The sequence below is a fragment of the Antechinus flavipes genome, chromosome 2, assembly GCF_016432865.1.
Source record: "Antechinus flavipes isolate AdamAnt ecotype Samford, QLD, Australia chromosome 2, AdamAnt_v2, whole genome shotgun sequence".
Classification (NCBI taxonomy): domain Eukaryota; kingdom Metazoa; phylum Chordata; class Mammalia; order Dasyuromorphia; family Dasyuridae; genus Antechinus; species Antechinus flavipes.
The window spans coordinates 36,016,551-36,028,785 of record NC_067399.1 but is presented as its reverse complement, the minus strand read 5'-3'; the positions used below and the strand labels follow the sequence as shown (position 1 = coordinate 36,028,785).

Here is a 12,235-nt window from a genome sequence, read left to right as displayed (position 1 = left end):
GAGAGCCCAGAGCCCTGAGGCAGGAAGGAGGGAGGAAGCTTTTATGTCCTGGGCAGGGCTCCCTGCGGCTCCCTTGGGCTCCAGATGCAAAAGAGCCCCAGGTGTGGGAGGAGCCTCCCCTCAGGGACCCCGGGAGCCCCAGGGAGTCCCCCTGGCTGAGCCTGGCTCTGGGGGAGGGGCCCCCTCTGCTCTGTCTCCAGGGGGAGACTCAGGACCAAGGGCAAGGTCATATCTAGTGCCTCAGGATGATGGTGCAGCCGGTTCTGGACAAATGAAGGCAGTTTCTCTCTCTCCCCCAGGACTAGATTCCTCTTAACCCTGAGGGAGCTCCCAGCCCTGGGGAGGAGGCAGAGAGGGCCCGAGCTCCCAACCTGGAGACCTGGGAGGTGCCTCCCTGATGCTGCTCCTGGACCTGCCCCACTGCCGCCCTCTGCTGGAGAAGGGGAGAACTCCGGGGGGCAGGGAGGGGGTCTGGCTCAGACTGGACAGATCCTGGCCTGGGACCCCGGGAGCCTCATTCCCAGGGGAGGGGGTTTTCTCCGTCACTAGGTGACATCCCTGTGATCCTGCACATTGTGGAACAAGACGATGTCTCCTCCTGTCCCCCTTTTCCCCCTTTTCCAGACGCGCCCGGGGGGTGAGGACCCTCACTAGAATCCATCCCCTTCCCTGCCTGTGACTCTTTCTGGAAACCGGGACCTGGGTGAATCTCTGGCCAAATCTGGGCTTCGGAGGAGGGGATTCCCGGCTCAGAGACAAGGAGACACTCCCTGCCGGCCGATAATCTCTCCTCTCCTGGGCTGGGAGAGCCCCTGTCTGATCCTCCAGGCCCCAGTCTCTCCTCTCTCAGTCAATCCAAAGCAAGTGGATCCGTGAGAAATGATGACTAAGGTAAGTGTGAAGCAGAATGCTTGTCCCGGGGATGCAAAGGAGAAGCAGAAGCCATCGACCCCCCAGGGGCTCTCATTCTAAGGGAGATTGTCATAGATAATAAAGCTGGTGAGAAGGGGGAGGAGGAAAGGGGGATGTCACTATCAGGGACTGAATGGCTCCAAGGTCTCATTGGATCATTGTAATTGTACTGGGAGGTAGGTGCTATTAGGGATAGAACTGATGGGAGTGTTATCCCCATTTCACAGATGAGGAGACTGAGGCAGTCAGAGGTAAAGTCACAGGGTCAGGATTGCACATCTCTTAGATTCTGAGTCAGAATTTGAACTCGGGTTTCCTGAATCCAGGCTCAGGCTCCCTTCTTTGGATCCTCCAGGACACATCATAAAGGGGTTAAAGCCGACCCTGATTTCTCCCGATGAGATCAGGTAAGAGGAGCTCCCAGGGACAATCCCCGCCCATGCAACGTGGCAGCTTCTCTCAGGCTGATTTTCCCGAGAAGTTTCTTCACACTCAGGGGTCAAACAGGGGATCAGGAGCTCGGACCTCGTTGGGCCGAAATCAGGCCTGACCCGGGTTCCTTGATTCTCAGGTCACCTCTGCCTGCTCTCCACGGGGCCTTGTGTAGTTATATGTGTGTGTACATAGACACGTATGTATGTGTTACATGTATGTGTCATTGCATGTGCTGCTCTCGCTGTTTCCCACCCCTGTGTCCTCTCTCTGTACCTTCTGTGCCATCTGTGCCTCTCTCTGCCTCTGCAGGGAGAGGAAACGGGCACAGAGAGAGACTGAATGTTCCCCTGACTCAGAGACCCCGATTCCCAGCCCTTCTTATCCATCAGTGTGGGGGAGGCTGGGAAAGAAGGAGAGGCCGGACATCTTCTTGTATTCCCTGATCTTCATCACAGACGCCGACCTGCACATCAGTCACTTTCTTGCTCCCTTGGGAGGGACTGAGGGGCCAGGTCTCACCCTCCTCTGTTGGGATGGAACTTTTTGAATGATCTACAAGTTACCTAGAAAAGCAGAACTCACTCTGACCCCATCGCTGCTCTTCAGCCCCTCCGCTTGTTCCTACCTTGAAAAAGTTAAAACAAATTCCTTCTCAGTCCCTTTGTCCGGGTTTTGCCTCATTAATCAGGGGGAAAACCCCAAGTATTCTCCTTCCAAAAGGGAGATGAGGGAGGAGGGAGACTCCCTGAGCCTCTTTTCGGGAAACGGGCCTGAGCCCACCAGGGAGAGTTGGGGAAAGTCTGTCAGCCTCTGGGGCCAGCCTGGCTAAGGGGCAGTTCTGCTGCTTTGTAGCAGGTGATTATGATCACGTGACTGAACCTCTCTAATCATAGGAAATAAAGAAATTTCAGAATCAGAAGGACTTGAAGAATGTACAGAATCTCACCCTCTTTCCAATATATTACAGAACCCACGGCATTTGTTTCTTGATAAGAAGAACAACAGCACCAGAAAAACTTTGTTCCTGAGGGACCAGATCAGCCTTCCCTCTTCCACTCGGGTCCCAGAGGGATATTCACTAATTCTGGTCCCATCACCCTCTTGCACAAACATCCCCCAGATTTATTTTTGTGTCTGGGATAAATCACACAATCCTCCCCCGACCCTGATTCTTCTCCACAAGGCGGCTCCCCCAGCACTCCCCGGGCTCAGGCCGTGTTCACCAGCTCCGGGCCTCTCTGCTGCAGGAAAGCCAGCCTGCTCAAGGCCCCGAGTAAGTCAGTTCTGAGGCAGCGACTTGGATTCCTTTCACTAAAGACATCCTCACCACGAAATTTTGCCCAGTGTTCATTCGCAATGAGAATTGATAAAGAGAACTGAAAGAGGAATAGCAGTCACAGACGCTCTTTTGTATTCTCCCAGTGTAACAGTAATAAAACATCAGAGCATGAAGCAATTGACAGAAACAGGATTTGCACATTTTATCTCAGCTCTGCAGAGAGCCTACAATTCCCTCAGAGTCTATAGGGAAAAGCCTGACCCGGGGCTGGGCCGGCCCTCTGGCTTGGTGGCCACCTTCTCCAGGTGCGGGAGCTCCAGGCTCCCCTGCTCCCAATCAGCCTGGTCTGAGGGAGCAGCGTCCCTGGCTTCTCCAGTGTCAAGCCTGACCCTAAGATTGAGAAATCCATCTGAGGATCACATTTCAATCTTTGCTCAGAAAAGGAAAAACTCAAGCTCAGACCACCTGGTTTTATTGATCCCATGTCTGGGTAGTTTTTAATCTAAGATTTGGACGTAAGATCAAAAATACTCCCCTTCTTTTCGGTTTATTTTCCATCTCTCCCACAAGTAAAGTGATCCACTTGACTCCTAGTGGATGAATAGGATTTAGTCTCCCCTTTGTCTGTAGCCTGGGGGGAAGCCCTTCCTCAGAACTCAGGGGCTGAGCAGCCTGAGGGTTTTGTCCGGGGCTGCAGCTCTCTGGGAGAGAGACATCATCGTGTTACCAAGAGGAGTCATTGCCTGAAAACTCTGCCTCTCTAGTACTGATGAGCAAAGGGAAATCCGTCCCAGACCCCCTGCCACTGAGTGGGGCTGGGACCCCAGAAAGCACAGAAGACAATTCATTGCTCAGGAGTTTGGGTGACAGTCCTAGCTCCTGCTGCTCCCACACTCTCCACTTATCAATGCCGGCATTGCCACAGATGGGACTCTGGGTCCTGGGGATACAGACGGGGAGACTGGATCATCACATGACCCGAATAGGATTCTTGATGTGGGCAACTTGATCAAAAAGTCAATGGAATAAATTTTGTGAAGAACTGCACACAGTACAGAGAATGTCAGGCAAGATCACCCTTCCCTGAGAGTGGGTACTGTGTGGGAGATGTCAACCCCAGCAAATATAGGGGGAAAATATAGGGGAAAATCATACATATACACCATCTTTCTTGAATGTACTTCTAGGTAAGGAATCTTCCTGGTTCTGCTCAGCAGTATCTGCCTTTAGGCTGTCTAGTTCTAGGAAATGGAATTTTGGGACCAGGAAGCTGATGTTCAACTGATGAAAACCAGCTTGGCTGCAAAAGCCTCAGCCCCCGATGCTCATTTCAGCCTCTTATTGGGATGGGAACATTGGAGTTCTAATTCCTGCTTCCTGACTCTTGTTTCCTCCTTCAGTTTTTCTCATTCCTTCTTCCTTAGGAGGCAGTTTAGAAGAGACCTCCATTTTTTTTTTTTTTGGAACAATACTTAACAGCAGTTCTCCCACCCTAACTTCAGAAAATATCTATGTTTCCAGTGGTAGACAGGTTCAAGCCCTAAGGGTCTCTGGTCATTTCACTGGAACACAGATCTGACCTTAGAACTCTCTTAAACAGTGACTGACACATGGAAAGTGATTAATCAATGTTTACTGACAGACTGACTGATGAAATTAATGGTTTCTCTTTACCTTTAAGGATAAATACAAACCACTCTATTATTTAAAGCCTTTAACATCTAGTTCCTCATTTCTATCCAGATTAATTGCACAATGCAGCCTGTATTCTATAATCCGAAATAAGTAGCGGTCTTACTCTCTACCACAAATGCCATTTCATCTCCTGACTCCAAACCTTTACCCGGTTTGGGCCCATTCCTGAAATGTACAACACAAATGGCTGTATGAATCCCCAGCATTCTCTAAATCTGAGCTCCAGCATCTGCTTTTAGAGGAGAGCTGTTTCCCTGACTGTCCATGTCCATGTCCAAGACTGATGATTATTTGCTCTAAGTTTATAAATTGTTAGCAAGATAAACAAGAGAGTAGACCTCCCCACTCTTTTCTGCCCTCAAGAATTTACAATATCCCTCTAAAATATTCCAAGATACCTCACTGATATCTTTATTTCTGTGTATTCAGACATCCTGTCTCTGAGTTTTTAGGATTTATGGCCTTCCCCAACCTGACAGAAGTTTTCCTGTGCTTCTTACCCCTTCCTTTGTTTAGAGAAAAGGTATTTAAGAAGTTGGGGTTCTCCCATTCATCACTGGAGGCTGGATGCTGGACGCTGGATTCTTTGAGATGACAGTCTCCTCCAGCCCTGGGACCAACATGGATTCCTTGGTTTCAGTATATCTTTATTTCTGTCTGACTGGATAATTTGAGATGAGAGTCCTGTCCAGTCAATTAAACTCTCCACTTAATATTAAAAACTCTCTAATCTCTCTCCTGCCTCATTTTCTCCAGTATTACAGGAACAAAAATGACATCTATATGATGAGATGTATAACGTACACTATAGCCTACAGGGATGATCAGACCAATAGGACCTCAGAAGGCTCTATAACAAGTAAGGCACAAATGGTCGATATGAACATTTAGAAGAGAGATGTCTCTACATTTTTACATCTCATGTTTCCATTGAGCTACTGCAATTTTGTGTCTCTCACAGAGAACAGCATTTTCTTTTATCCAGGTACATCCTGCTGAGATGTCTGGGACCAGTGTCTCCCATGTCTCATCATTGATACCAAATTTCTACAAAGTTACCTTGTGAATGTCCTTGTATTATTTCTTCAGATCTCAATTTAAGCACTTGTCTTGTGTGAGTTTTCCCTAAAATAGTCTGTAAGCAAATGTGTTTTTGTCATTCAAACAACATGGCCCACCCATTGGGCTGTGTCCTCTGCAATTCAGTGAGAGTGTTGCCAGTTCTGCCCAAGAAAGGAGCTCATTACTCTATCTTCTCAGATGATTCTCAGAATCTTCCTAAGACAATTCAGAAGGAAGGAGTTCCATTTTCTGGCGGGGTTCTAGTAGACTCTCCATGGCCCAGACACAGCAATGAAGTGAGCCCAGCGGCTCTGCAGACTTTCACTTCGGTTCGCAGCCTCATCCCCTTCCTATTTCTCATTCTCTTTCCTTCAGAGTTTCCCAGACAATGAGCTAGGACTGGCAGTGCATGTGTCAATCTCATCATCTAGTTCTGTATCTCAGAAAAACACAGTGGCGCGGAATGATTTTATCCACTGTTCAAAACTTCAACATTTGCTGTAAGAAATGATTCCATGTATGTAAGGTTTGGGAAGGAAGGGAGATTTACTGTTTCCTAGTGTCAATGGCCGTGTCAATAATAAAATAATGAAACATGAGAGAATAAAGGAAAAAAATAGTGTGGGTCATACCTTTTGGCTAAAGGGGTAATTTAAGTGAAGCTGGGTTGCTCAAAGGCATCATTCTCACTCTCTCTTCAGAAGTCATCAGACTAAATGGCAAAAGAAAAGGTCAAGTTGACTGTCAGTGGTTTGGATCAGCAGTTTTCTTGATTAACCAAGCTCTGTAAGTCCAGGGGTCCTTAAACTATGGCCCGCGGGCCAGATGCTGCAGCAGATGATGTTTATCCCCCTGACTCAGGGTTATGAAGTTTATTTAAAGGCCCACAAAACAAAGTTTTTGTTTTTACTAATGTCCGGCCCTCCAACAGTCTGAAGGACAGTGAACTGGCCCCCGATTTAAAAAGTTTGAGGACCCTTGCCAAGCTCTCCCCAGCAACTGCCTGAGTCACCAATAGGAAGACCCATTCTTCCAAGGAAGTTTTTATTTATTCAGACAAACATCCTCCTAAGTGAGCAGTGGGTTTCAAATGGATCTGTTAGACTGACTGGTTGGTCAAGATGGTTCAGCTTCTTGGAGCCACGGGTGAGAGTTTGGGGGGCACATGGGACACCAAGAATGCAAAGGAGTCCTGAGAAATATACTGAGCAGCTCTCACACCAGAGGTCCGAGTCTTCCCTCAACAACCAACAGGACCTAGCGGTTGCATTAGTTACTGTGTTCAAGCTGTTCTAAATTTGCACCTAAAAGGTTATGATAAGGTACCTACAGATTATGGTAAAGATCTTATAGAAGCAGCCATAGATAAAGGAAACAAAGGAGACAAAGATCCTTCATTAATCAAACATAAGCCTGTTTTATTTACCAGGAGTCTGGGTGACTGTCCTGCTTCCTGCTGGTACCAAGTTCTCCACTTGCCAATATCGGACCTGGCTCTGACACTGGTGGGGACGCTTTGTCCTGGGTCACAGACAGGGAGACTGGATCATCCCATGACCTGCACAGGATTCTTGATGTGACAAATATGTCCAAAAAGTCAGGGAAATAAAATTTGTGAAGAACTACACACAGTACAGAGAATGTCAGGTAAGATCACCCTTCCCTGACTGTGGGTGTCACGTGTGAGATGTCAATCCCAGTGAATACAGGGGACAGTTATAAACACACACACAACCTCCCTTGAATACATTTCTAGGTAAGGAAGCTTCTTTGCTCTACAAAATAGTATCAGCCTTGGGACTGTGTAGTTCTAGGTGATAGGATGCTGGGACCAGGGAGTGAATGGTCAGTTGTTGAAAACCAGTTTGGCCGTGAGAGCCTCAGTCCCAAATCCCCATTTCAGGCTCTTCTTGGGCTGGCACCTGTAGATGGCACCTCCAATGTTCTCTTTTTGTTTTTAAGATAAAAGACAAACCACTCTGTCCTTTAAAGCCTTTACCATCTAGCTCATCATCCAGATTAATTACACAATGCATGTCTTTGTTCTATAATCCAAACTAAACAGCTGTCAATCTCCATAACAAAGGATGTTTCATCTCCTGACTCCAGGTCTTTACCCAGGGTGGGCCCCATTAGTCAACTGTACTCTGTAGATGCCTGACTCTGAGAATCCCCAGGATTCTATAAATCTGAGTTCAAGCCCCGCATTTAGGGGAGAGCTCATTTCCCCGACTGCCCAAGTCTCACCTGCCCTGAAAAGTAAAATTGCATTTTATAGACTTCACTGTGCAGACTCTGACACCTTTATTTCATGTGAGAATATTCTGACACATAAGAAACTTCAATGAAAGAAATTCAATCTTAGCAGTTGTTTATGCTTCTTGCAAGCCCACTCCTGGGATAGGGAGAATGAGGCTAAAGGAGAGAATCTGGGAACATTGTGAGGCCTGAAACCTTCAGTGATCTGAGTCTCAGAGCTGAGCAGATCCCCTCTTCTTTCCAGTGCCTAAGGCTGACCAGAAAATCTCAAGTAGCAGTGAAACCCTGTGTGGGCCCTTGGTCCTGAAGGCAATGGACAAGGCTTTGGGCCTTCCTACCACCAGGAGATCCCTTGGGGCAGAGAATCCAGACAGAGACCCCAGCAGAGACAGCAGGGAGGGGGCTCCAACCTGCCCCCTACTCTCCTGGGAACTCCCCAAGGTCTGATGGAAATACACTCCAACCCCCACACATGAGCCTAAGAAAGTCAATGAGGGCCTGGTGCTCCAGATGCAAATAATGAGATAATGAGACTCAAACTCGGGGAGACTGGGTGATATTGGGGTCCTCCCTTTGTCTCTTCTCCAGGCCCAGGGCAGAAGGAACCAGCCTGGGAGACCATGTGTCCTGGGCTGGAGAAAAAGCAATCTGTTCTCTATCATGGCAGCCCCACGGGGCAGTGAGAGGATGGAGCGCTGGGCCTGGAATCCCCATGACTCCCGTTTCTGAGTTTAATCTAACCTTGGACACTTACTATCCATGTGGCTCTGAACAAGTCACTCACTCCTGTTTGCCTCCATTTGTTTGTCTGAAATAAGCTGGAGGAGGAAATGGCAAAGCTCCAGTGTCTGTGACAAGAAAATTCTGAGTAGGGTCACGAGACTCAGACATGGCTGAAGAACAGCAGCAAGATACACCTGCCATTGCTACAGAGAATGGGGGCAAAACCTGATCAGCGGGAACGTGGGCTCCCAACCAGAGAAAGAAACTCATTACTTTGGGGCAAAGATATCAAGGGACCTGAAATGTCAGCATTTCCCTGTTAGGATTTGCCCTTGTTTCCCCTGGGTCTGTGCTGCCTCCCCTCTGCCTTGGCTGTGCACACAGGGCTTGTGATCACAAGTTAGAAAGGAGGGACCCGGGGGACCAGAAAGGGGAAGCCCTGGGAGGTGAGAGCCTGCCCAGAGAGCAGGGGCTGCTCTGCCCTGGGGACCCCGAGGAGGCACCTGCTGCTCTGAGCTGAGTCCCCTGGACACACGGGAGAGGTTTTTGTTCAGGCCTGAAGCACTGTGGGAGGCCAGTCATAATTCTGCTGACAGTAATAATGTGCAGCGTCCTCAGGCTCCAGGCTGCTGATGGTGAGGGTGAAATCTGTTCCAGACCCACGGCCACTGAACCGGGCAGGAACCCCAGATGCCAGGTTGTTAGCATAGAAGATGAGGAGCCTGGGGGCTTGGCCAGGTTTCTGCTGGTACCAGTTTAAGTAGCTGTAACTAGAATCAGATACACTCTGACTGGCCTTGCAGCTGATGGTGACTGTCTCCCCTGGAGATCCGGACAAGGAGGCTGGAGACTGGGTCAGCACAATGGTTCCTCGGGAATCTGGGGAAGCAACAGAATTAGAGGAAGACAGAAATGTGGGAATGTCCGATTTAAAGAACATGAAGGAGACACTTTTCTGGAGACCCAGAAATCCCAAGTGACCGACAAATGCTTGTATTGAATGTCAATGTGAGACAGAAACCACCTTTTCCACAGACCGCACAAGGTTTACAATCAGGGCTTTGGTCACGTTTCCCAGCCTCCATCTGCCCGTCTTGTGCCCCAGCGTGTGCCCCCATTGTACCAAGGAGCCCTCACTTTTACATCCCTGAAACCCTGGGACCCTCCCACCCCTTCCCTGCCCTCCTGGGCCTTACCCTGAGCCCAGAGCACCAGGAGCCAGAGCAGCTGCCATGGGGAGCTCATCCTGGCCTTCAGAGACTGAGCAGAGAGCAGCCAGAGCCCTGAGGGGCAGGAAGGAGGGAGGAAGCTTTTATGTCCTGGGCAGGGCTCCCTGCGGCTCCCTTGAGGCTCCAGATGCAAAAGAGCCCCAGGTGTGGGAGGAGCCTCCCCTCAGGGACCCCGGGAGCCCCAGGGAGTCCCCCTGGCTGAGCCTGGCTCTGGGGGAGGGGCCCCCTCTGCTCTGTCCCCAGGGGGAGACTCAGGACCAAGGGCAAGGTCACATCTAGTGCCTCAGGATGATGGTGCAGCCGGTTCTGGACAAATGAAGGCAGTTTCTCTCTCTCCCCCAGGACTAGATTCCCCTTAACCCTGAGGGAGCTCCCAGCCCTGGGGAGGAGGCAGAGAGGGCCCGAGTTCCCAGCCTGGAGACCTGGGAGGTGCCTCCCTGATGCTGCTCCTGGACCTGCCCCACTGCCGCCCTCTGCTGGAGAAGGGGAGAACTCCCGGGGGCAGGGAGGGGGTCTGGCTCAGACTGGACACATCCTGGCCTGGGACCCTGGGAAAAGCCTGTTCGAGCCTGGCTCCTGGTCAATGGGCTTTGTCAGTCACTGGGGGATCCTGCCCTTGTCTGAGGCCTGTGGGGAAGAGCATTCGGTCTGTCCTTGTCCCCATGTCCCATCCTGACACGCCCTGGAGGTTCTGAAGGTGTCTAGAAATGAGGCTCTGGGCAAAGAGGGCTCAGGGGGAGCCTCTGATGGGAGCGTAACTAGCTCAGAAACAGGGACGAGAAGCCTTGGCCGCCATTCACTTCTAGCCTGGGCGATTACAACAGCCCCTGCCTGATCCCCCGCCTCCAGGCTCTCCTCTCGCCACTCAATCTATAGTGAAAAAATAACAGTAAAAACCATTCCTGTTATATCTATGTTTAAAAAACCATTTTTCTAATTAAAGATAAAAAGAATTTTTAATGCTTTTCTACTTTGAACTTCAAATTCTCCCTCTCACTCTTCTCCCCACTCACTGAGAAGTCCAGCAATATGACTCAGGTTATACACGTGCAATTATGCTAAACATGTTTCAGCAATAATCATGGTGGGAAAGGAAAAATAGACATAAAACAAAAATTAAGTAAAACATTACACATTTAGCTAAATTCAAAAATCTCAGCTGAATAACAATCCTTATTATGTTATGCACAAAATTATATGCTAAGTGATGGGAAAAGAAATGGAAAAATAGAGACATTCTATGTTCCATAGATCCTCTTAACTTAAAGGGAAATGCAAAATAATAATCTTTTCCATTATTATTATAATACAGTTAGCATTTATTGACTGTCTTAAAATTTGTAAAGTACAGTAACATTTTATCTCATTTTTTCTTTATAATTTTGGTGGGAGCTAATAGCTATTGGCTAATATCACTGATGTCACCATAGATTCATGGAAATTCATAAAGGAATTATACCCATTTTATAGATAAAGAAACTGAGACAGTCAAAGTAAGTGATATGGTGAGGGCTTCACAGCTAATAAATGTCTGAGACATTGTTGAAACTTTTCCTGAATCCAGGTCCAGAATCCATTCATCGAACCAATTATATATTAATGTATCAATGAATATTGATATCCGTTTCATTAGATCTGGCTTAGTGTGAGTAGCTTCCCATGACAAATTTCAACCCATGCAACTTAGCATCTTCCCTATGCATGTAGTCCTAGCTGTCTTTAGCACGCACATGTCAATAAACCATACAAAAATACATATTATTCATTTGACTTAAACTCCATTTAAAATCCAGGAAGTCCTTTACACTCTGGGGGGGAATTTTCAGAAGGCCCATTAAGATAGAAAAGCCTCACTTTCCAGCTGTCTCATTCAGGGCTCAGGATACTCTTTCTACTGGTCTTCAGGGAGCAGGATGAGCTCTCTGTAGAGGGCTGAAACTCTGACAAGGTGTACTTGAATCAGACAGCAGAGCCCTTAAAGCTAATTACCCATTCCATGTGAGATAATTGTTCTATAAGCATATACTTAGATGAGATGATGATGTGATGGCTCTCCTCACCATTGGCGCTTGCTGAATGTGTGGTGGTGAGATAATTGCAGGCAAGGATTGGAGGGCTGAGGGAGAGAGGTCAGGGTCACTTGGCTGCAGGATGAGGAGGAGAGAGACTGGAGACTCCGGACTCCAGAATCCAGGATACATCTTTGGCAAGCGGTGTGGCAGCTTACCTGCTTCCTTCACTTCTCCCCCTAAAGACCAAGGACTTTGATTGATCCAGATTCTGAGTGATCCTGAAACCCTCCACTTCCCAAGATAAGAACCAATAGGAAACTGGATGGATTTATAAGAAAATCTGGTTTGAGGGTCAAGTTCCTACAATGTTCTCCATCCAGGAGGTGAAACAGCTCAGGCCCAGCACAAGCTGGCAGATCTCAGTGTGCACAGTCATGGGCTGGAGTAGATGCACTTCAAATTCCTTGGGAAAGAGCAGGCACGTCCCCTCGTTACAGCAAATATAGCGAATGCTGCTTCTTGGGGACTTCAGTGACTTCCACAATGTTCTTGTTTATTCATAGTGCTTGGACATTACATGTGTTGCTGTACTTCTAATTGTTTTGACTTCCTAGATTCTCAAGTAGTTA

General features: G+C 48.3%; 1 gene segment (V, D, J or C); it reads right to left on the bottom strand.

Annotated features, from left to right (window-relative positions):
- Window positions 1-6,776: 6,776 nt before the first annotated feature.
- LOC127547560 (immunoglobulin kappa variable 3-11-like) lies at window positions 6,777-9,674 on the bottom strand. The segment is given in 3 exon segments: window positions 6,777-6,941; window positions 8,869-9,244; window positions 9,562-9,674. Coding segments are annotated over 2 exon segments (378 nt in total).
- Between the last annotated feature and the right edge of the window lie 2,561 nt (window positions 9,675-12,235).